General features: G+C 49.2%; 1 protein-coding gene across 1 annotated transcript; it reads left to right on the top strand.

Moving 5' to 3' along the window:
* Positions 1-3,568: 3,568 nt before the first annotated feature.
* On the top strand, positions 3,569-22,494 carry LOC311243467 (voltage-gated potassium channel regulatory subunit KCNG1-like; the record flags this gene model as incomplete). The annotated part of the gene is made up of 2 exons (XM_084332700.1): positions 3,569-4,357; positions 21,739-22,494. The coding sequence occupies 2 exons, from the start codon at positions 3,569-3,571 to the stop codon at positions 22,492-22,494; spliced, it is 1,545 nt and encodes a 514-aa protein (XP_084188826.1).

The raw sequence follows: 22,494 nt of genomic DNA on the forward strand, positions 1-22,494 counted from the left end.
CTGTTTACTAATGAGGTCCATTACATTTCTGTCCCACAGGGAAACGATACAGTCAAACAGGAAACGTACACTATAAAAGACACCGTTTAGATTAGATTTGATTCAAATGTATTGTCATCATACAGCACAAGTACAGTACAACAAAAAGTATTATTATAGTATTAATATGTACAGTGATACAGGTATAAAGACACTAGTAAGTCATACTGGCCAGCGGTGTAACTAGTTGTCATGCACCTCCAAGCCTCCAGGCTTTCCCTCTCCTTGGTTTCCCCCCACTCTATCTTGTAGCTACGGCTGTGGGGGTGCTGGAAACATGATCCAATAGACTTGTATATACGCCTGAGTCTCCTGAATACGGAGTGACCAGTCCCAAGTCGATCGGCACTTTCTTGGCCGAGCTATAGTCACATTTCCGCACCTACTACTCCCGAACTCCGCATGCGCAGATTGATAAACCTAGATCTCTGGACAATCCAGAGAGACTCCGTGGGCAATGCGGGCCGCTGGAGGTAAACCTTCTTTTCAGTGACTCAGTATTGTGGTTCTGTAAACAATGAGACCCAGTGAGGCTGTTCTCGTCCCAAAAGTTCTCGTCCCAAAACCCTAACCTTCTTCTATCATGCACTCTTCCACAAATTATTCTTCCTTGCCAGGGACGCGGGAAGTCAGTCAGAGTTGGGGGTGCGGAGATAAGTGATATAATAATGTCACAGGTGGCGGGTGCGCTGAACGGCATGCGCGCAGCACGCAATTTCTTTCCCTTTTTTGTCAATATACACACACCCACTAGGCTATGCGAGGCGAGCCCCACTCTTTTAATATATAGTGCAAATTAAGTGTTCAAATGAAGGCATCCAATAATAGATTAACCATTGTCTTACCTTTGTAGCAGGGTGGATTATCCCTGCTTTGTGGGCACGGGTGTGCACAGCCACTGGGTAGCGAGACACAGTAGATCTCTGTCCGACTGCACCTCCGTCTTTGGGTCTGGAGCACCAACTGGAGGCTGGCAGTGGGAGTGGATGGGGCCCGGGATTTACCAACCTGGTCTGGTACTCTGGTCTTCCTCTCCCTTCCAGGGCGGTCAGCAGTACTCCCCAACACGCTCTCACTTCCCCCAATTACTCCTTTAACCCTCCCACACCTAGTGACTGAATTGTAAATAAATAACTTGGTTCCCCCCGCAAGCAGTACCCTCCCTCAGTGACACTAGAAACCTTACGGTAAGAAGGGAAAGGTGGAATAGGAAGGGGTTAATTGTAGTAGCGTTACCCACACCAAAATGGTTAATACTGGGCACAGGAATGGACACGCACACAGAATCCCATCTAATGTTTTATATTAGTTTGTACGGTTCAATGACAAAGGTTTAATAGGAGTGGTCCAATGGAATGAAATCCTACTACTGCTCAGGTTGTAACTCAATACCTTATGGACACGTATATTATACACTCACCTCTGGGTTAGTACCAGGAATAATATACTTCAATGTGTTTGACTCATCACCCACGTCTGGGTCAGTACCATGTATAATACCTCTATCAGGCTTTAATTATATGGTAGGGATAATACCTCAGGTCTGTAACCTCCCCACTGGGAAAGGGTTAATTAGATGGGAAATTATTATTAAAGAACCAACACGTTATCACACTCAAAGGAAATCAAAAAGGTGGGCCCACTTTACCAAAACAATAGTCCTATACTAATGCCGGCATGTAATGTTTATGGGGTACCCCTATGGACTGGATTTAGCAACGTTAGCTTCACCCGTAGGCCGCATCACACTGTGTACTGTGCAATAAGATCCGGAGCACTGACGCTCTAATGTACTCAACCAAGATGGCTTCCTCGCCGCGCCACCACTGTCCGGGGTAGCAAGATGGCGTTGAGCGCTCTCGTCACGGGCGCTAGCAAGCGGGGCTGGAGCAGAGGAAGCAGTAGCGGGCTGGGAGCGCGTGCTGGGTGATGGCGCCCTCTGCTGGACGGGAAGAACTCCCGTGCTGGGCTGAAGACAGCCGGGGGCAGAGCAGACGTCGAACGCCGGCGAAGACTGGTTGTTGACGGCCGGTGCTGGGTAGATGCGCAGCAATACACTAGCCCTACCTTAACTGAAGCTACTCTTTGGGTCCCAAACAGCCCTCCTGCTAGCCGTGATATATAATGACGCAGGGTGTCTCTAAACACCGGTCCTCTTCAGGCCACGCTGGCGGGGCACCTCACTAGAGGGAATATCGTTAACATAAGCCACACTTGGCTATACCGCATTTCTTCTAGGATAACTCGTTGTATCACTAGGGTTATTCAGTGGGGAAAACATGCAACACGCTACTACGTTTACCTTTCTAGGATAACCCGTAATATACTCAAGTTCAATACGTTCACCCGTGTGGTCCACTACGGGGCTCTGTCTAGACACGACCGATCACATCCAAGTCCACTGTCGAAGAGGCTGGTTCCTCCCACTTCCGTCTCGGTTGACTTGCTTCCTTCCCCGTCTCTCTCTCGTACGCTCCGCCTGCCACCGCTGCCCCCTGCTGGCACCGCCAACTAGCCCCACAGAAGAAGCACTGGGTGGAAGAATATGATCCAGTGTTACTGTTTATAATCCATATTCCAGCCGGTAGGAGAAGGAGAACCCGCTTCATTGTTCGAGGGAATATCAATGGAAACTAGTTAATATGTCTTGGTGCACCAAAGGGAGATAAAAGGCAAGTCAGCACTTCTGAATAATAGCCATATATTCAGGGTGCTACAGCTTAATGCAGCAAAATGCGACGTTTCGTCTTGGCATCAATGATCTTTTCTGCCCGGTGCAGCCTGGTACAGCTTCTAAATTACTTTGTTTATATGCCTTGGAAAAATACCGTATATCCATTTTGCTTTGGAGTCATTAAAGAAATCATAATATTATTTTTTTAGAAATGTTTTGAGACGCAACTAGTAAGTTACCCATTGCTGTTGTGGTCAACCTCAACCGTGATCCTTTGCGCCCAATCCACGTCATGCGATGTGTGTGTGTGCTGCCTGCGTTTGTGCATCAGGTCAGAATCAGAATATCAGATACACAGAAAATATCATTAAAAAAAAACAGAGGTTGGATTTCAACCATTTAAAAAAACAACCATGTTTTAGACTGCTTACACTAAAATCCTAACTAAAAAAATAAAGGTTTTGTATTAATTTTTAGTAAATCTTTTGACGTTGCTTGCAGTTACAACTCCCCGCCAACAGGTGGGGGTGCTGCAGCACCCTCAGCACCCCTAGTTCCCGCGTCACTGTTCCTTGCCTATATTACTACATACTATACTAATACGTCTTTACTACTATGCACTCAATACTGCAGCACCCAAGTCTCAACACAGTTTGATGAACATAACTGATAGAGTTGTGCCCTTCCTGCCGACTTGTCCTACAGAACCTGTAAGTCGCTTTGGATAGAAGCGTTCGGCTAAATGACTAAAGTTAATGTAAAATGTTGCGTTGCAGGTGGGGGTCCCGTGCTGCTGGTGAGCTGGTTCGGCCCCCCGGGATGTGAGCGTGGCCTGCGGGGGGGCGGCAGGTAAACATGGCCCTACTGGCGGGCGATGGCTCCGACTACGACTACAGCGCCCTCAGCTGCGCCTCCGACACGTCCTTCGGCCCGCCCCCCCTCATCGAGCGGGAGGCCCTCAAGGGGGCGTTCTACAAGAGGGCGCAGCTCGCCCCCGACCTCGCCGCGCTCGGCGAGACGTCGCTGTCCGACGCCCGGAGGCTCCACGCCATCATCAACGTGGGCGGCCTGCGCTACCAGCTGCCCTGGACCACCCTGGAGGACTTCCCCCTCTCCCGCCTGGGCCGCCTGCACCACTGCCGCAGCTTCGACGAGATCATGCACCTCTGCGACGACTACGACGTGGCGCGCAACGAGTTCTTCTTCGACCGCAGCCCGTGCGCCTTCCGCACCATCCTGACCTTCCTGCGGGCGGGCAAGCTGCGCTCGCTGCGGGAGATGTGTGCCCTCTCCTTCCGCGAGGAGCTGCACTACTGGGGCCTGCCCGAGGAGAGCCTGGAGTGGTGCTGCCGCCGGCGCGTCCTGCAGCGCGCCGAGGAGTGCGAGGAGATGGAGCGCGCCGAGGAGGAGGACGAGATGATGGACAACCTGCTGGACGACGCGGACAGCGGCCGCGGGGACGAGGGCCGCGACGCGGAGACCAGGCTCGACCGCTGCATGGGCCGACTCAGGGACATGGTGGAGAGGCCCCACTCGGGCCTCCCGGGGAAGATCTTCGCCTGCCTGTCGGTGTTGTTCGTGACCATCACCGCCGTCAACCTGTCCATCAGCACCATGCCCGCCATGAGGGAGGAGGAGGAGGCGGTGAGTAGACTGAGCTTAACCCTTTCACTACCACACTGCAGACGTTAACGCTTTCACTACCAAACTACAGAAGGTTAACGCTTTCACTACCACACTACAGACGTTAACACTTTCACTACCACACTACAGAAGGTTAACCCTTTCACTACCACACTACAGACGGTAACGCTTTCACTACCACACTACAGACGTTAACACTTTCACTACCAAACTACAGAAGGTTAACGCTTTCACTACCACACTACAGACGTTAACACTTTCACTACCACACCACGGAAGGTTAACCCTTTCACTACCACACTACTACAGACGTTAACGCTTTCACTACCAAACTACAGAAGGTTAACCCTTTCACTACCACACTACTACAGACGTTAACGCTTTCACTACCACACTACAGAAGGTTAACCCTTTCACTACCACACTACTACAGACGTTAACGCTTTCACTACCAAACTACAGAAGGTTAACGCTTTCACTACCACACTACAGACGTTAACACTTTCACTACCACACTACAGAAGGTTAACCCTTTCACTACCACACTACAGACGGTAACGCTTTCACTACCAAACTACAGAAGGTTAACCCTTTCACTACCACACTACAGATGTTAACACTTTCACTACCAAACTACAGAAGGTTAACCCTTTCACTACCACACTACAGACGTTAACGCTTTCACTACCACACCACGGAAGGTTAACCCTTTCACTACCACACTACAGAAGGTTAACCTTTCACTACCACACTACAGAAGGTTAACCCTTTCACTACCACACTACAGGCGTTAACGCTTTCACTACCAAACTACAGAAGGTTAACCCTTTCACTACCACACTACAGAAGGTTAACCCTTTCACTACCACACTACAGACGTTAACGCTTTCACTACCACACCACGGAAGGTTAACCCTTTCACTACCACACTACAGAAGGTTAACCTTTCACTACCACACTACAGAAGGTTAACCCTTTCACTACCACACTACAGACGTTAACACTTTCACTACCAAACTACAGAAGGTTAACGCTTTCACTACCACACTACAGACGTTAACACTTTCACTACCACACCACGGAAGGTTAACCCTTTCACTACCACACTACAGACGTTAACGCTTTCACTACCAAACTACAGAAGGTTAACCCTTTCACTACCACACTACTACAGACGTTAACGCTTTCACTACCACACTACAGAAGGTTAACCCTTTCACTACCACACTACTACAGACGTTAACGCTTTCACTACCAAACTACAGAAGGTTAACGCTTTCACTACCACACTACAGACGTTAACACTTTCACTACCACACTACAGAAGGTTAACCCTTTCACTACCACACTACAGACGGTAACGCTTTCACTACCAAACTACAGAAGGTTAACCCTTTCACTACCACACTACAGATGTTAACACTTTCACTACCAAACTACAGAAGGTTAACCCTTTCACTACCACACTACAGACGTTAACGCTTTCACTACCACACCACGGAAGGTTAACCCTTTCACTACCACACTACAGAAGGTTAACCTTTCACTACCACACTACAGAAGGTTAACCCTTTCACTACCACACTACAGGCGTTAACGCTTTCACTACCAAACTACAGAAGGTTAACCCTTTCACTACCACACTACAGAAGGTTAACCCTTTCACTACCACACTACAGACGTTAACGCTTTCACTACCACACCACGGAAGGTTAACCCTTTCACTACCACACTACAGAAGGTTAACCTTTCACTACCACACTACAGAAGGTTAACCCTTTCACTACCACACTACAGACGTTAACGCTTTCACTACCAAACTACAGAAGGTTAACCCTTTCACTACCACACTACAGAAGGTTAACCTTTCACTACCACACTACAGAAGGTGAACCCTTTCACTACCACACTGCAGACGTTAACCCTTTCACTACCACACTACAGACGTTAACGCTTTCACTACGGAAGGTTAACCCTTTCACTACCACACTACAGACGTTAACGCTTTCACTACCACACCACAGAAGGTTAACCCTTTCACTAGCACACTACAGAAGGTTAACCCTTTCACTACCACACTACAGAAGGTTAACCCTTTCTCTACTAGTGTTGTTTGTGAAGCATTGCACCCCATTGATACCAGGAAATAAACTAGATCCCCTTTTTCTCAGGCTAGCTACTCCATTAGGGGGCGACAGTGGCTCGGGAGGTAGAGCAGTCTTCTGGTAATCAGAAGGTTCCCGGTTCGATTCCCGCTTCTCCTGGGCAGCCTGTCAAAGTGTCCTTGCGAGAGACACTTAACCCCTAACTGCTCCTGATGAGCAGGTTGGCACCTCTGCCGTCGGTGTGTGAATGTGTGAGTGAGTGGGTAAAAGGTGAGGAACGGGACTTCCGGTTTGCGACGTTCTGGTGAGCAGCCACATGAAAGAGCTCCCGGTCAATGAATATCAAAAAAAGGAAGTAAAACAATTCAAAACGAAATAAAAGGTGAAGATTCGAGGACAAAAGAAAGAAGGAAGAATGAACACGAGGACAAATGAAAGAAAAGCATCCCCAGATGAAGTAAATACACAGATGGAAAAGACTCAACACGAGGCAATGATGCAACAGGTAGAACAAGCTAGCGGGACGCTAAATGTCAGTGCAGAGAAGCTACAGGCTAACATACAAACTAACTTACAAGCTAACATAGAGGCTAACCAGGCCACCACGCAGATTGGATTAGGAGCAATGCGGAGCATACAATGTAACGCTGACAAATCCAACGGAGGTGGCAATGAAGCATCGGAGCTATGTAGAAATAAAGAAAATTCAGAAAAAGAAAGGAACCAGGCCCCAACAACGTGCAGGAGACAGCGAGGGACACGGCGCCGAGAGGATGGAAGGTGCCGGGAGGGGAAAGAGAGAGGCCTACGCTGACGAAGAGGATGGAGAGGGCGCGCAGGTGGACCAGAACCGAGGGACGAGGACGAGGAGAGGAGGACGGGAGGAGGAAAAGAGGGGACCTGAACCGATTCAAAGGAATAATACACGATGAACTGGTATGAAGGAACTACAGGATTACACGTGACACACAATACAAATGAACATGAGCATAAGAAAGACAAATTCAGAACATTGACCGGGAGCTCTGAGGCCGTCCACAGAACGAATGTTGGACTTATATAGTGCGCACTTCGCCACTAGGGTGAGCCCTCTCACTAGGAGAGCCATTACTCCTCACCCTTCCTATGGGGAACAGAGGGATACGATTGAGATCCTCTAACACCATGGGAGCACCAATGTTGTCTTTTTTCTTTGAGTTGTGTTAGAGTCTGAGGTATGTTAGAATAGCAGTTGCTTTAAATGTGCACATGGACATTTGTGAAGGACAGGAATTCAAAAGATGTTGGACAATGATAGAGGCTTGGAGAATCTCCATTGAGGATATCTCCGTCACTAGGGTGGGGGGGGGGGCTTCTCCCATAGGAAAGCTGATTCCCCTCCAACCCCTCCAACTAAGAGTTGCAAAGAGTGCTAGCCATATAGCTTATTTTATTTTCATCTATTGTGTTTTCAGTTCATTTTTTAAGTCATGTTAGCATAAATGTATATAGTGATATCTGTGACATGGGAGGTACAGAGGTGGGCAGGCTGAGTTCAGCGGGGGGGAATGTCGGGGGGAGGGGCCATCGTTCCGGCGGGGGGCCTTGCGTGTTGTGGGATCGGTATGGGTGGGGTGGGGTTTCCTGGGGCCCTCGGCCGCCGGGGCCTGGGCGGTCTGGTCACCGGGCAGGGGGGACACCGGGCTTGGGGTCCCGGGAGGTCGGGGGGCCATTGAGGCCTGGACTTGGGGTTCTTGTGGGCCGGGGGCCTGGCAGTCGGGGGCGGGTGGGGGCTCTAGGTCCGCGCATGGTGGACCAGGATATGGGGGTGTTCTGTTTCTCGGGGAGGAGGGCGAGAGGGAGGGGTTTCTCTTATGGGGGTCAGAGCGGCTGAGCTTTGCCCAGTGGGGTCTTGTGTGTTGCAGGGTCAGTGTGCGTGGGGTGGGGCTCTCGGTGACATGGGCGGTAGCGGGCTTCCCTCCCCTCTACTGGGCCTGGCCCAATTAATTCAAGGACCCCGTGTCGCTGGGGGGCCGGCTCCGCGTGTATCGGCCTGGGATATGGGGGAGTTCTATGGGCTTAACTCAGGGGGGGGGGGATGTCGGGGGGGGCCATCGGTTCCGCGGTTTGGCCCGGGAGAGTGGGGTCTTGTATGTTGTGGGGTCGTTGTGCGTGGGGTGGGGTGCTTGGTGACATGGGAGGTAGCGGGCTTGGCTCGGTGGGGGGGAGTACCACCCCTCGCTCCTCTACTGAGCCTGGCCCAATTAAATTCAAGGGACCCGTGTCGCTGAGTGCTCGGCCCCGCGTGGGATGGACCTGGGATGTGGGGGAGCCCTATTTCTGGGGGTGGATGGCGGGAGGGGGGGTCCCTCCTATGGGGGTCTGGGCGGCTGAACGCAGCCGTATTATAGAAATTCAAGGGGCCCATGTCTGTATATTGTTATGTTATTGATGTCATTGTAAGTAGTGTCTAAGTGTTGTACGTCTATAAATGTTAATACAAATGTAAGTTAAAAAATATATATATTTTAAAGGTGAGGAACAAATTGTAAAACGCTTTGGCTAAAAGCTGTTATATAAATGCACCATTTACCATTTTAGAGGCCAGTTCATGAACTACAGTTAGCAAATTAACTATGTCAGGACTGCTCAGCTTCACTTCAGTTCAGTTCAGTTTAGCTCATTTCAACTCAACTCAACTCAACTCAACTCAGCTCAACTCAACTCAACTCAACTCAACTCTGTTATGGTTTGACACCGACCCCAAACGCAACGACACAAGAGAGTAGGATTCAGAGTTGCCAAAAACAAGGGCTTGTTTATTAAGACTAAATAAACAGCACAGACTTGGAAGAGTTCAAACAAAGACTGGAATACAAGCAAGGATGAAAGTTGCTGCTCTGCAGCTTCTCCCGGGATGGTAGTCAGGGGAAGCAGACGCTGACGTCAGAGCCGCTCTGCAGACCTCTCTCGGCAGAATCTCCGAGGTGGTTGCGGGACCGAGAGAGAGAGAGGGAGCGAGTTAACTCAGAGTGCAGGTGGAACAGAGCAGGTGAACAGGAGAGGTGACTTGTACCCGAAAACAGAGTTATCCAAGTGACTGAATCTTCGGTGTAAATACACACTGTGAGTAACGTTCAAAACACAATCCCAAGTGATAGAATCTTCGGTGCAAAATAAACACTGTGAGCGAAGTCCCAAAAATACAAATCCAATGTGATAATATCTTCGGTGTGTAAACACACAGTGGGAGATGTTAGGCCAAAATATTATCCCAATGAAACAATCCAAAAAAGGCTAAACGCTGGGTGAGTGACTGTCTGATAAAAAGCTGGAAATCTTCAGTGTTATATAAACACACGAAAAACGGAATTGGATCAAAGACAGTCATAAAAAACTCACCCAGGCGTTGTGCGTAAAGAGCGTTGGAACAGAATGGAGCGAGCGCGTCGCCTCGGGGAAAGGGTGTCCAAGAGGAATGCTTCTTGAATATCCTGGAGGCAAAGCACAGGGAAACAACAGCAGGCAGCAGGAACGGCGAATGCAACTGAAATATCAAAACGATCCAACAAAACTTGAATGGGGAAACGGGGTATAAATAATACGGGAATGCTTAATTGACAAGCAGTGACAGCTGAGGGATGTGATTGATAAGCGTGTGGACGGGGGAGAACCAATCAACGACGTCTCTGGGAAGAAGCGTGTGAATAGGGGAATGAAATGATTAACAGAAAACAAATGGAAACAGAGCGAGTAGGCTTAAAGGAACAGAGCGAGTAAGTGAGCAAAGGACAAAAACCTCACAGTACCCCCCCCTCCACGGGAGCCACCCGGCGACCAGGCCGACCCGGCTCGTCAGGATGGGCACGATGGAAGTCAGTGATCAAGCCGGGATCCACGATGAGCTGCCGGGAGACCCAGCTACGCTCCTCAGGGCCGTAACCCTCCCAGTCCACCAGGTATTGGAACCCCCGGCCCCGCCGACGAACGCCCATCAACCGGCGGACCTGCCACTGGGGGTGACCATCCACCAACACGGGAGGCGGAGGATCAGGAGCTGGAGGCATAAGGGGACTGAGGGAGACGGGCTTAACCCGGGAGACATGGAACACGGGGTGAATGTGCATGGACGCAGGAAGTTTCAGGCGTAGGGCCGCCGGACTGAGTACCTTCAGGACCTCGAAAGGTCCGACGAAACGGGGGTTGAGCTTCTTGGCCGAGGACCGAAGCGGGAGGTCCCTTGCGGAGAGCCACACCCTCTGCCCAGGGAGGTAAGTCGGCGCAGGAACCCGGCGCCGGTCGGCACCACGACAGGCGCGCTCAGATGTCCGGAGCAGCGCGGTCCTGGTGATCTCCCAAACTCGTCGGCAGCGGTCGAGGTGGTCCTGCACGGAGGGAACTGCCACTTCCGCCTCCTGTGCGGGGAAAAGAGGGGGTTGGTAGCCCAGGGAAACCTCAAATGGTGAGAGGCCGGTGGCGGAACTGACCATTGAATTGATGGAGTATTCAACCCAGGGAAGGAAACGGCTCCAGGATGCCGGTCTCTCGGCTGCCACACACCGAAGAGCAGACTCCACGCTCTGGTTCATCCTCTCCGTCTGTCCGTTAGTCTGGGGATGATAACCAGAGGAAAGACTGACCGTCGCCCCCAATCCCTTGCAAAAGGCCCGCCATACCTGGGAGGTGAACTGGGGCCCCCGGTCAGAGACGATGTCCTGGGGAAACCCATGAAGGCGGAACACGTGGTGAGTCAGGAGGTCCGCCGTCTCGGCCGCCGAGGGAAGCTTGGAAAGGGCCACGAGGTGAATCCCCTTGCTGAATCGATCCACCACGGTCAGAAGGCAAGTGTTCCCCTGGGAGGAGGGAAGACCTGTGACGAAGTCTAGCGCCACATGTGACCAAGGACGGCTTGGAACGGGAAGTGGCTGTAAGAGCCCGGAGGGTGCCTGGTGTGAGGCCTTGCTGCGGGCACAGACCGCGCAGGCCAATACGAACTCCTTGACGTCGTTCCACATGGTGGACCACCAGAAACGACAAGCCAGGAAGGAGAACGTGCGATGGACGCCAGGGTGGCAGGCGAACCGGCTGGTATGGCCCCAAAGCAGTACCCGGGACCGGACAGAGTCGGGGACGAAGAGACGATGAATAGGAACGTTGCTTGGAGCACGCTGGAAGCGTAAGGCACGTCTAACCACTCCCTCGATGCCCAAGGTGATGGCTCCAACCACTCGGGCCTCCGGGAGGATGGGAGTAGGGTCCTCAGAGGGTGGAGCCCCCTTGGAGTGTAACCGGGACAGGGAGTCGGCCTTCGTGTTGCGGGAACCGGGGCGGAAGGTCAGCGAGAAGTCGAACCGACTGAGGAAACTGGCCCATCTCGCCTGCCGACCGTTGAGGCGCCTGGAAGCGCGGATGAACGTCAGGTTCTTGTGGTCCGTCCAGATGGTAAAAGGCTCCTCGGCCCCCTCTAGCCAATGACGCCACTCCTCCAACGCAGCCACGACCGCCAGCAGCTCCCGATTGCCGGTGTCGTAGTTCCTCTCGGCAGGGAGGAAACGACGCGAGTAGAAGGCGCAAGGATGTACCTTCTGGTCCGAAAGAGAACGTTGGGATAGGACAGCGCCCAGTCCAGTATCCGAGGCGTCCACCTCCACAATGAACTGTCTCTTGGGGTCAGGGTGGAGCAGGATAGGGGCGGAAGTGAACCTCTTCTTGAGGGAGCGGAACGCAGCACATGCCGCTGGGGACCAGTCGAACGGCAAAGCGGGGGAGGTCAGCTTGGTAAGTGGCTCCGCCACTTGACTGTAGTTCCGGATGAACCTTCGGTAGAAGTTGGCGAACCCGAGGAAACTCTGTAACTCCTTCCGAGTGGTGGGTTCAGGCCAATCCTCCACAGCTTGGATCTTGCGAGGATCCGCTCGGGTCAAGCCCTTCTCAACGATGAAGCCCAGGTAGTCGACGGAGTCGGAGTGGAAACGGCACTTCTCCGCCTTGACGAAGAGCCGATTGTGGAGGAGGCGCTCCAGCACACGGCGGACATGCTGGATGTGTTCCTCGAGGGTCCTGGAGAAGATGAGGATGTCGTCCAGGTACACCACCACGAACACCTCCAGCATTTCACGAAGGACGTCGTTCATGAGTGCCTGGAATACCCCCGGGGCGTTGGTGAGGCCGAACGGCATCACTAGGTACTCGTAGTGGCCCCTGGGGGTCTTGAAGGCGGTCTTCCATTCATCGCCCTCACGGATACGGACAAGATGGTAGGCACTCCGGAGGTCCAACTTGGTGAAGACGGAGGCCTGGGTCAGTGGCTCAAAGGTGGAGTTCATGAGAGGTAGAGGGTACTTGTTCTTGATGGTGATCTCGTTGAGCTGGCGATAGTCGATGCAGGGTCGCAGGTCCCCATCCTTCTTACCAACAAAGAAGAAACCGGCCGCCACCGGGGAGGAGGAAGGCCGAATGAGTCCTGCTTCCAATGACTCAGAGATGTAGAGATCCATCGCCTTCTTCTCCGGAACGGTCAGACTGTAGAGGCGGCTGCTGGGAAGGGGAGCCCCTTGGCGGAGGTCGATGGCGCAGTCATAGGGGCGGTGAGGTGGAAGGGCCTGAGCCCTGGATTTACTGAAAACCTCCAAGAGGTCGTGGTACTCGGGAGGTATGGACGAGAGGTCCGGAGGCGACTCACCAGCGGGCCTCCGGGGCGGGGGACAGGACGCCGCCTGCAGACACAGGGCGTGACAGGAGGAGCTCCAGCCCTTGATGGTACCGGAGGACCAGGCGATGTGGGGCTCGTGCAGCGCGAGCCAGGGCCTACCCAGGACCACCGGGACAAGGGGGGATTGGGTGATGAGGAACTGGATTCTCTCGACGTGGTTCCCAGCGATGGTCAGCACGACTGGGCCGGTGCGTTGAGAGATGTCGGCCAGGCGGTGTTGGTCCAACGAAAAGATCTCCAAGGGCCTCACAAGGTCCTCAAGTGGAATGTTGGCTCGGGTAGCAAACTCGAAGTCGAGGAAATTCACGTCTGCCCCAGAGTCGATGAGGGCCTCCACCGTGGCTCGTTGGTCCCCCCAGGCCAGGGTGACGCTCATCAGATGGTCAGGTGGTGCGCGGCTCTGGGAATAGGAAAAACGGCTCACCAGGATTTCCCGGGGTCTCGGCGAGCCTGATCTTTTGGCCGGGTGGGGCAGTCGGCGATTCGGTGTCCCTCCCTTCCGCAGTAGAGGCAGAGACCGGACCTGAGCCTTGCCTCACGCTCCGCCTGGCTCAGACGAGAGCGTCCCAGCTGCATGGGTTCCTCCTCACGAACCGAACGGGAGGACCCGCTACCACCAGTTGTGTTGAGGACAGGGCGTCCAGGAGTGACGTCATGCGTCCGGGGAATCCGGGGTACCTCAGGAGGTAACAGTCGGGTCCTCTCGCGCCTTCTCTCCTGGAGGCGTCCGTCGATGCGGATGACGAGGCTAAACAGGTCCTCGAGGGAGTCGGGCACCTCCCGGGTAGCGAGCTGGTCCCGGACTGCGTCACTGAGCCCCCTCAAGAAGGTTAGGCGAAGTGCAGGGTCGTTCCATCCACTCTCCACCGCCGCCAGTCGAAACTCCAGGACGTAGTCAATTACCCTGCCGCTCCCCTGTCGGAAGGTCCCCAACCGGGCTCCAGGGTCCAGACCTCGGGCTGGATGGTGGAACACTCTGCGGAGCTCCGCCACGAAGTCTGGATAGGAGAAAACAAAATCTGCATCCATTGCCCAGGAGGAAGTGACCCACTGGGCAGCATGGCCTGAAAGCAAGTTCGTCATATAGGCCACTTGGGACCCTCTAGCAGTAAAACGGCTTGGTTGATGACGGAAAACCAACTCACATTGCATGATGAATGTGGCACACTCCTCGGGATTGCCGTCGAACAGCCGTGGGACGGAGAGACGGGGTTCCCGAGGTGCGGGATCTGCTGGGGCTGCGGGGAATGCTCCTGAAGGATGTGAGGGAAGTAAAGCATTAACGGTGTCGCTCAGCGAGTGAAGCTGAACGAGAATACCAGATTGTTGTCCCGCCAGAGCGGCCAGTGACCCTTGAATAGGCAGGACCTGTTCCCTGAGATCCTGCACCGCAGCCGCAGCCCTCTCTAGTTGGAGACTGTGATCCTTGGTCAACTCGACTTGAATAGCAAGTGCGGTTCTGACCCTCTCTGTGTCGGCTGGGGTCGTCATTTTGGTTGGATCGTAATGTTATGGTTTGACACCGACCCCAAACGCAACGACACAAGAGAGTAGGATTCAGAGTTGCCAAAAACAAGGGCTTGTTTATTAAGACTAAATAAACAGCACAGACTTGGAAGAGTTCAAACAAAGACTGGAATACAAGCAAGGATGAAAGTTGCTGCTCTGCAGCTTCTCCCGGGATGGTAGTCAGGGGAAGCAGACGCTGATGTCAGAGCCGCTCTGCAGACCTCTCTCGGCAGAATCTCCGAGGTGGTTGCGGGACCGAGAGAGAGAGAGGGAGCGAGTTAACTCAGAGTGCAGGTGGAACAGAGCAGGTGAACAGGAGAGGTGACTTGTACCCGAAAACAGAGTTATCCAAGTGACTGAATCTTCGGTGTAAATACACACTGTGAGTAACGTTCAAAACACAATCCCAAGTGATAGAATCTTCGGTGCAAAATAAACACTGTGAGCGAAGTCCCAAAAATACAAATCCAATGTGATAATATCTTCGGTGTGTAAACACACAGTGGGAGATGTTAGGCCAAAATATTATCCCAATGAAACAATCCAAAAAAGGCTAAACGCTGGGTGAGTGACTGTCTCATAAAAAGCTGGAAATCTTCAGTGTTATATAAACACACGAAAAACGGAATTGGATCAAAGACAGTCATAAAAAACTCACCCAGGCGTTGTGCGTAAAGAGCGTTGGAACAGAATGGAGCGAGCGCGTCGCCTCGGGGAAAGGGTGTCCAAGAGGAATGCTTCTTGAATATCCTGGAGGCAAAGCACAGGGAAACAACAGCAGGCAGCAGGAACGGCGAATGCAACTGAAATATCAAAACGATCCAACAAAACTTGAATGGGGAAACGGGGTATAAATAATACGGGAATGCTTAATTGACAAGCAGTGACAGCTGAGGGATGTGATTGATAAGCGTGTGGACGGGGGAGAACCAATCAACGACGTCTCTGGGAAGAAGCGTGTGAATAGGGGAATGAAATGATTAACAGAAAACAAATGGAAACAGAGCGAGTAGGCTTAAAGGAACAGAGCGAGTAAGTGAGCAAAGGACAAAAACCTCACAAACTCAGCTCAACTCAACTCAGCTCAACTCAGCTCAACTCAACTCAACTCAACTCAACTCAGCTCAGCTGAACTGAACTGAGTTGAGTTGAACGTTATGCTATAGCATCAAAAGCTATCGATAATGTTAGATAACGTTACCAAACTTGCAATTCAATTTGCTTTCTTGATGTGCAAAATTATCTTGTTAAGCCTGTAGGTCCCCCAATTGGGGGACCCTGCTTTTCTTTATCATAAATCGATCAATAGAGACCGTATTAGATCGCCAATTATCATATCATGGGGTATCATTGGAAAGCCACACTCATTGGCTACAACCCTGTCAAAAGACTTTCGAGATCGCCAAATGATTGACGGAGCTAGAGCCCCCGGAGGTTGGGGGTGGTAATGTGTACTTTGGCGCACGCCTCACATATCGGCATGTAACTCGAGAACCGCTGAACGGATTTTATCACCTGAAAGGGCAATCGACAGGCAACAAATAGGGCTTTATCTATATATTGTATTAAAAGAAATGCACACCCGAGCCGCTAGAGGTCAGCAAAGTGGCATCGCGAATCGTCCTCATGAGGGCCCATAAATCATCATTTATATTCTCCTTTTCTTCATTACGATTTACTCAGCCTAGTAACAGACACAATATTTCTGACACTGCAAATACATACCCCCAGGTCCCTAGATGTTCCTAGATACCAAGAACATGCAAATTGACCTTGCAGAAGTGGAGCAATCTTTCATTTACTTAGGCATGTACCTTTAGGAGAAATATTCCTACAGTTTAACAGGTTAATTAACTATTATCTAGGACTAATATCTATCCTCCTTGGTCTGCAGTCATCATCTTAGCCATTGTCACTGCCTGGTAATAACGGGATTGTGTAATAACAGGGTAGGCTAATGACAGTATGACCCGGGGAACATGGGACCTGTTTTTTCGGGAAGGGAGATATTGGACCTTGTTTCAGGAGGGAGACATGGGGCTTTTTTTTTCGGGAAGGGGAACATAGGACCCGGGGAACATAGGGATGACCCCGGTACTACCTATGACTGCTTGGTGACAGAGTCCATGCATTACAACTGGTAAGACTCACCAGATCAGTCATGGCCCAACTTCAATAGGTTGCGTAATTTATTGTGATATATCACATTCACACTCCAAGTGATTTAGATTAACTTCACAACTGCAAATACATGGGCTGTCCTAAACATTTCTAAACAGACTTATATGGTTCTGGTATCAATGGGGTTGCAATGCTTCACAAACAACACTAGTAGATAAAGGCTGAAAGGAAAACCGAGCGGTATGACTCACAATGTGAACAGGATCATCATTAGTAAGAGGGAACCCCCGACTGCGCTCGTCACCAACGCAAGAGACACTGGTATCGAATCCGGCTGTCAGCGTTGCCTCCGGCTTGGCCGGCCGTCATACTGGCTCGATTGGCAGAGTCAGCGGGAGGGAAGCCGGTGGGGTGGTATTCTGGTTGTTGTAAACAGCGACTCCTACAGGTCGGTCAGGGCGCCTGCACAGCAAGGACAGGAGATGACGAGGGTAGTGTGAGCCTCCCACACGTTACACCTCGCCAATGAGAGTCCGCGCTGGCAGGTGAAAAGAAGTGGCTGGCTGACTCCACTCCGCATGTTTCCTCCCTACGACCAGCCAGTGGGGGGCACATGCGAGCAACGATCAGGACAGGGGAGGGAGAATTGGCACGAGAGGAAAATTGGGATGGGAGAAAAACTGAGATTTTTATTTTTTTTTAAATGACCAGCTAGTTAGGGGTTAAGTGTCTTGGTCAAGGACACTTCAACATGTTGCCTGGGAGGAGTGGGAATCGAGCCACTATACGTTATATACAGCACTATTGTACATGCTATCATACATATAAAGTTATCGTCGTATGAGGTAGGTAGTTGAAGACAGGTAGGTAGAATGATGATGGTTCTAGCCACGGGGCGACAGTGGCTTGGGAGGTAGAGCTGTCGTCTGGTAATACGGAGGTTCCTGGTTCGATTCCCGCTCCTCCCGGGCAGCGCGTCGAAGTAGCCCTAATTGCGTTTTTTTTGCGTTCGTTTTTTTTCATTCATATTCGTTTTAGTTCGTTCTTTTTTTAGCCAAATTATTTTTGCGTTTGTTTTTTTTGTTCGTTTTTTTCGTTTTTTTCTTTTTCTTTTTCTTTTTTTTTCGTTTTTTGCATTATTTTCGTTTTAGTTCGTTAGTTTTTTTGCGTAAATTTTTTTGCGTTCGTTTTTTTTCATTCATTTTCGTTTTAGTTCGTTCGTTTTTTTGCCAAATTATTTTTGTGTTCGTTTTTTTTGTTCGTTTTGTTCGTTTTTCTTTTTTTTTTTTTTTTTCGTTTTCGTTCGTTTTCGTTTTAGTTCGTTTTCATTTTAGTTCATTAGTTTTTTGCGACAGACTGTCTCTCCTGTTCTCCTGTGTGGGTGTCTCTGCTACACCTCTAGACTAATGGTGTCCAGTTACACCTCTAGACTAATGGTGTCCAGTTACACCTCTAGACTAATGGTGTCCAGTTACACCTCTAGACTAATGGTGTCCAGTTACACCTCTAGACTAATGGTGTCCAGTTACACCTCTAGACTAATGGTGTCCAGTTACACCTCTAGACTAATGGTGTCCAGTTACACCTCTAGACTAATGGTGTCCAGTTACACCTCTAGACTAATGGTGTCCAGTTACACCTCTAGACTGATGGTGTCCAGTTACACCTCTAGACTAATGGTGTCCAGTTACACCTCTAGACTAATGGTGTCCAGTTACACCTCCTCTAGACTAATGGTGTCCAGTTACACCTCTAGACTGATGGTGTCCAGTTACACCTCTAGACTAATGGTGTCCAGTTACACCTCTAGACTAATGGTGTCCAGTTACACCTCTAGACTAATGGTGTCCAGTTACACCTCTAGACTAATGGTGTCCAGTTACACCTCTAGACTAATGGTGTCCAGTTACACCTCTAGACTAATGGTGTCCAGTTACACCTCTAGACTAATGGTGTCCAGTTACACCTCTAGACTAATGGTGTCCAGTTACACCTCTAGACTAATGGTGTCCAGTTACACCTCTAGACTAATGGTGTCCAGTTACACCTCTAGACTAATGGTGTCCAGTTACACCTCTAGACTAATGGTGTCCAGTTACACCTCTAGACTAATGGTGTCCAGTTACACCTCCTCTAGACTAATGGTGTCCAGTTACACCTCTAGACTAATGGTGTCCAGTTACACCTCTAGACTAATGGTGTCCAGTTACACCTCTAGACTAATGGTGTCCAGTCCAATTTTTGCGTACATTTTTTTGCGTTCGTTTTTTTTCATTCATTTTCGTTTTAGTTCGTTCGTTTTTTAGCCAAACATTTTTTGCGTTCTTTTTTTTGTTCTTTTTTTTTTTTTTTTTTTTTTTTGCATTCGTTTTCGTTTTAGTTCGTTCGTTTTTTTGCGTAAATCTTTTTGCGTTCGTTTTTTTTTCATTCATTTTCGTTTTAGTTCGTTCGTTTTTTTGCCAAATTATTTTTGCGTTCTTTTTTTTTTTTTATTATTATTTTCGTTTTCGTTTTCGTTCGTTTTCGTTTTAGTTCATTTTCGTTTTTGTTCGTTAGTTTTTTTGCGTTCATTTTTTTTCATTCATTTTAGTTTTAGTTCATTCGTTTTTTAGCCAAATTATTTTTGCGTTCGTTTTTTTTGTTAGTTTTGTTAGTTTTTTTTTTTTTTTTTTTTTTTTTTTCGTTTTTGTTCTCGTTTTAGTTCATTTTCGTTTTAGTTCGTTAGTTTTTTTGCGTAAATTTTTTTTGCATTCGTTTTTTTTCATTCATTTTCGTTTTAGTTCGTTCGTGTTTTAGCCAAATTATTTTTGCGTTCGTTTTTTTGTTCGTTTTTTTAGTTTTTCTTTTTTTTCTTTTTTTCTTTTTTTTGTGTTCGTTTTCGTTTTCGTTCGTTTTCGTTTTAGTTCGTTAGTTTTTTGCGACAGACTGTCTCTCCTGTTCTCCTGTGTGGGTGTCTCTGCTACACCTCTAGACTAATGGTGTCCAGTTACACCACCTCTAGACTGATGGTGTCCAGTTACACCTCTAGACTGATGGTGTCCAGTTACACCTCTAGACTAATGGTGTCCAGTTACACCTCTAGACTAATGGTGTCCAGTTACACCTCTAGACTAATGGTGTCCAGTTACACCTCTAGACTAATGGTGTCCAGTTACACCTCTAGACTGATGGTGTCCAGTTACACCTCTAGACTAATGGTGTCCAGTTACACCTCTAGACTGATGGTGTCCAGTTACACCTCCTCTAGACTAATGGTGTCCAGTTACACCTCTAGACTAATGGTGTCCAGTTACACCTCTAGACTAATGGTGTCCAGTTACACCTCTAGACTGATGGTGTCCAGTTACACCTCTAGACTAATGGTGTCCAGTTTTTTTTTCATTCATTTTCGTTTTAGTTCGTTCATTTTTTAGCCAAATTATTTTTGCGTTCGTTTTTTTTTGTTCTTTTTTTTTCTTGTTCGTTTTCGTTTTAGTTCGTTTTCGTTTTAGTTCGTTATTTTTTTTGCGTAAATTTTTTTGCGTTCGTTTTTTTTTCATTCATTTTTATTTTAGTTCATTCGTTTTTTAGCCAAATTATTTTTGCGTTCGTTTTTTTTTTTTTTTTTTTTTTTTTTTAGTTTTAGTTCGTTAGTTTCTTTGCGTAAATTTTTTTGCGTTCGTTTTTTTTTCATTCATTTTCGATTTAGTTCGTTCGTTTTTTAGCCAAATTATTTTTGCGTTCGTTTTTTTTGTTTGTTTTGTTCGGTTTTTTTTCCTTTTTTTTTTTTGCGTTCGTTTTAGTTTGCGTTCGTTTTCGTTTTAGTTCGTTTTCGTTTTAGTTCGTTAGTTTTTTTGCGTACATTTTTTTGCGTTCGTTTTTTTTTTGTTCATTTTCATTTTAGTTTGTTCGTTTTTTAGCCAAATTATTTTTGCGTTCGTTTTTTTTGTTAGTTTTTTTGGTTTTTTGCATTTGTTTTCGTTTTAGTTCGTTAGTTTTTTTGCGTAAATTTTTTTGCGTTCGTTTTTTTTTCATTCATTTTCGTTTTAGTTTGTTCGTTTTTTAGCCAAATTATTTTTGCGTTCGTTTTTTTTGTTCGTTTTTTGTCCGTTTTTTTTTTTTTTTTTTTTTTTTTCGTTTTCGTTCGTTTTCGTTTTAGTTCGTTTTAGTTTTAGTTCGTTAGTTTTTTGCGACAGACTGTCTCTCCTGTTCTCCTGTGTGGGTGTCCAGTTACACCTCTAGACTAATGGTGTCCAGTTACACCTCTACACTAATGGTGTCCAGTTACACCTCTAGACTGATGGTGTCCAGTTACACCTCCTCTAGACTGATGGTGTCCAGTTACACCTCTAGACTAATGGTGTCCAGTTACACCTCTAGACTAATGGTGTCCAGTTACACCTCTAGACTAATGGTGTCCAGTTACACCTCTAGACTAATGGTGTCCAGTTACACCTCTAGACTAATGGTGTCCAGTTACACCTCTAGACTAATGGTGTCCAGTTACACCTCTAGACTAATGGTGTCCAGTTACACCTCTAGACTAATGGTGTCCAGTTACACCTCTAGACGGCTGACGTGAGATAAAAGCACCATTTCCAGATTATTTTTTTTATATATATATATTTTATTGGTGAAACATAGGTGGTACAGAGAAGCAAAAGTTAGTTTGTCAATGTATAACATATCACCATGTTTCTTTTTTTGCTTTTATGGGACATGACGAGACACGGACAGGACTGAAATTAAACAGGGACGACAAAAAAAACAATAAGGACAAGAACTAAACAAAGTCAAAAACAGGCAAAAAGATAGCAAAATTAAAATTAAATTAAAATTAAAATTAAAATAATAATGATAATAAGTTAAATTAAAAATAAAAATAATAATGGTGATGATAATAATAAAGCACCATTTCCAGATCTAACGGCACCTCTCTCTCTCCTCCTCCTCCTCCTCCTCCTCCTCCTCCTCAGGGCACCTGCTCCCAGATGTGCTACAACATCTTCGTGGTGGAGACGGTGTGCGTGGCCTGGTTCTCCCTGGAGTTCACCCTGCGCTTCATCCAGGAGCGCAGCAAGCTGGCCTTCCTCCGCCGGCCCCTGAACCTGATCGACGTGGTGGCCATCCTGCCCTACTACATCACGCTGGCGGTGGACAGCGCCTCCACGGAGGAGGAGAAGCGGCAGCGGCCGCCGGGCTCCGGCGGCAGCTACCTGGACAAGGTGGGCCTGGTGCTGCGCGTGCTGCGGGCGCTGCGCATCCTCTACGTGATGCGCCTGGCGCGCCACTCCCTGGGCCTGCAGACGCTGGGGCTGACGGCGCGGCGCTGCACGCGGGAGTTCGGCCTGCTGCTCCTCTTCCTGTGCGTGGCCATCGCCCTGTACTCCCCGCTGCTCTACCTCATCGAGAACGAGATGGCGGCGCCGACGAAGTTCAGCAGCATCCCTGCCACCTACTGGTGGGCCGTCATCACCATGACGACGGTGGGCTACGGGGACATGGTGCCGCAGAGCATCCCGGGCCAGGTGGTGGCCCTCAGCAGCATCCTGAGCGGGATCCTCCTCATGGCGTTCCCCGTCACCTCCATCTTCCACACCTTCTCGCGGAGCTACGTGGAGCTGAAGCAGGAGCAACAGCGGCTGCTGCAGAGGAGGACGCACTTCCTGCTGAGGAGCCGCCGCGTGGCGGGCAGTGACCTCTCCCTGGAGAGTGACATGAGGGACGACTGA

This window comes from Notolepis coatsorum, assembly GCF_963971535.1.
Source record: "Notolepis coatsorum genome assembly, chromosome: 17".
Taxonomy (NCBI): domain Eukaryota; kingdom Metazoa; phylum Chordata; class Actinopteri; order Aulopiformes; family Paralepididae; genus Notolepis; species Notolepis coatsorum.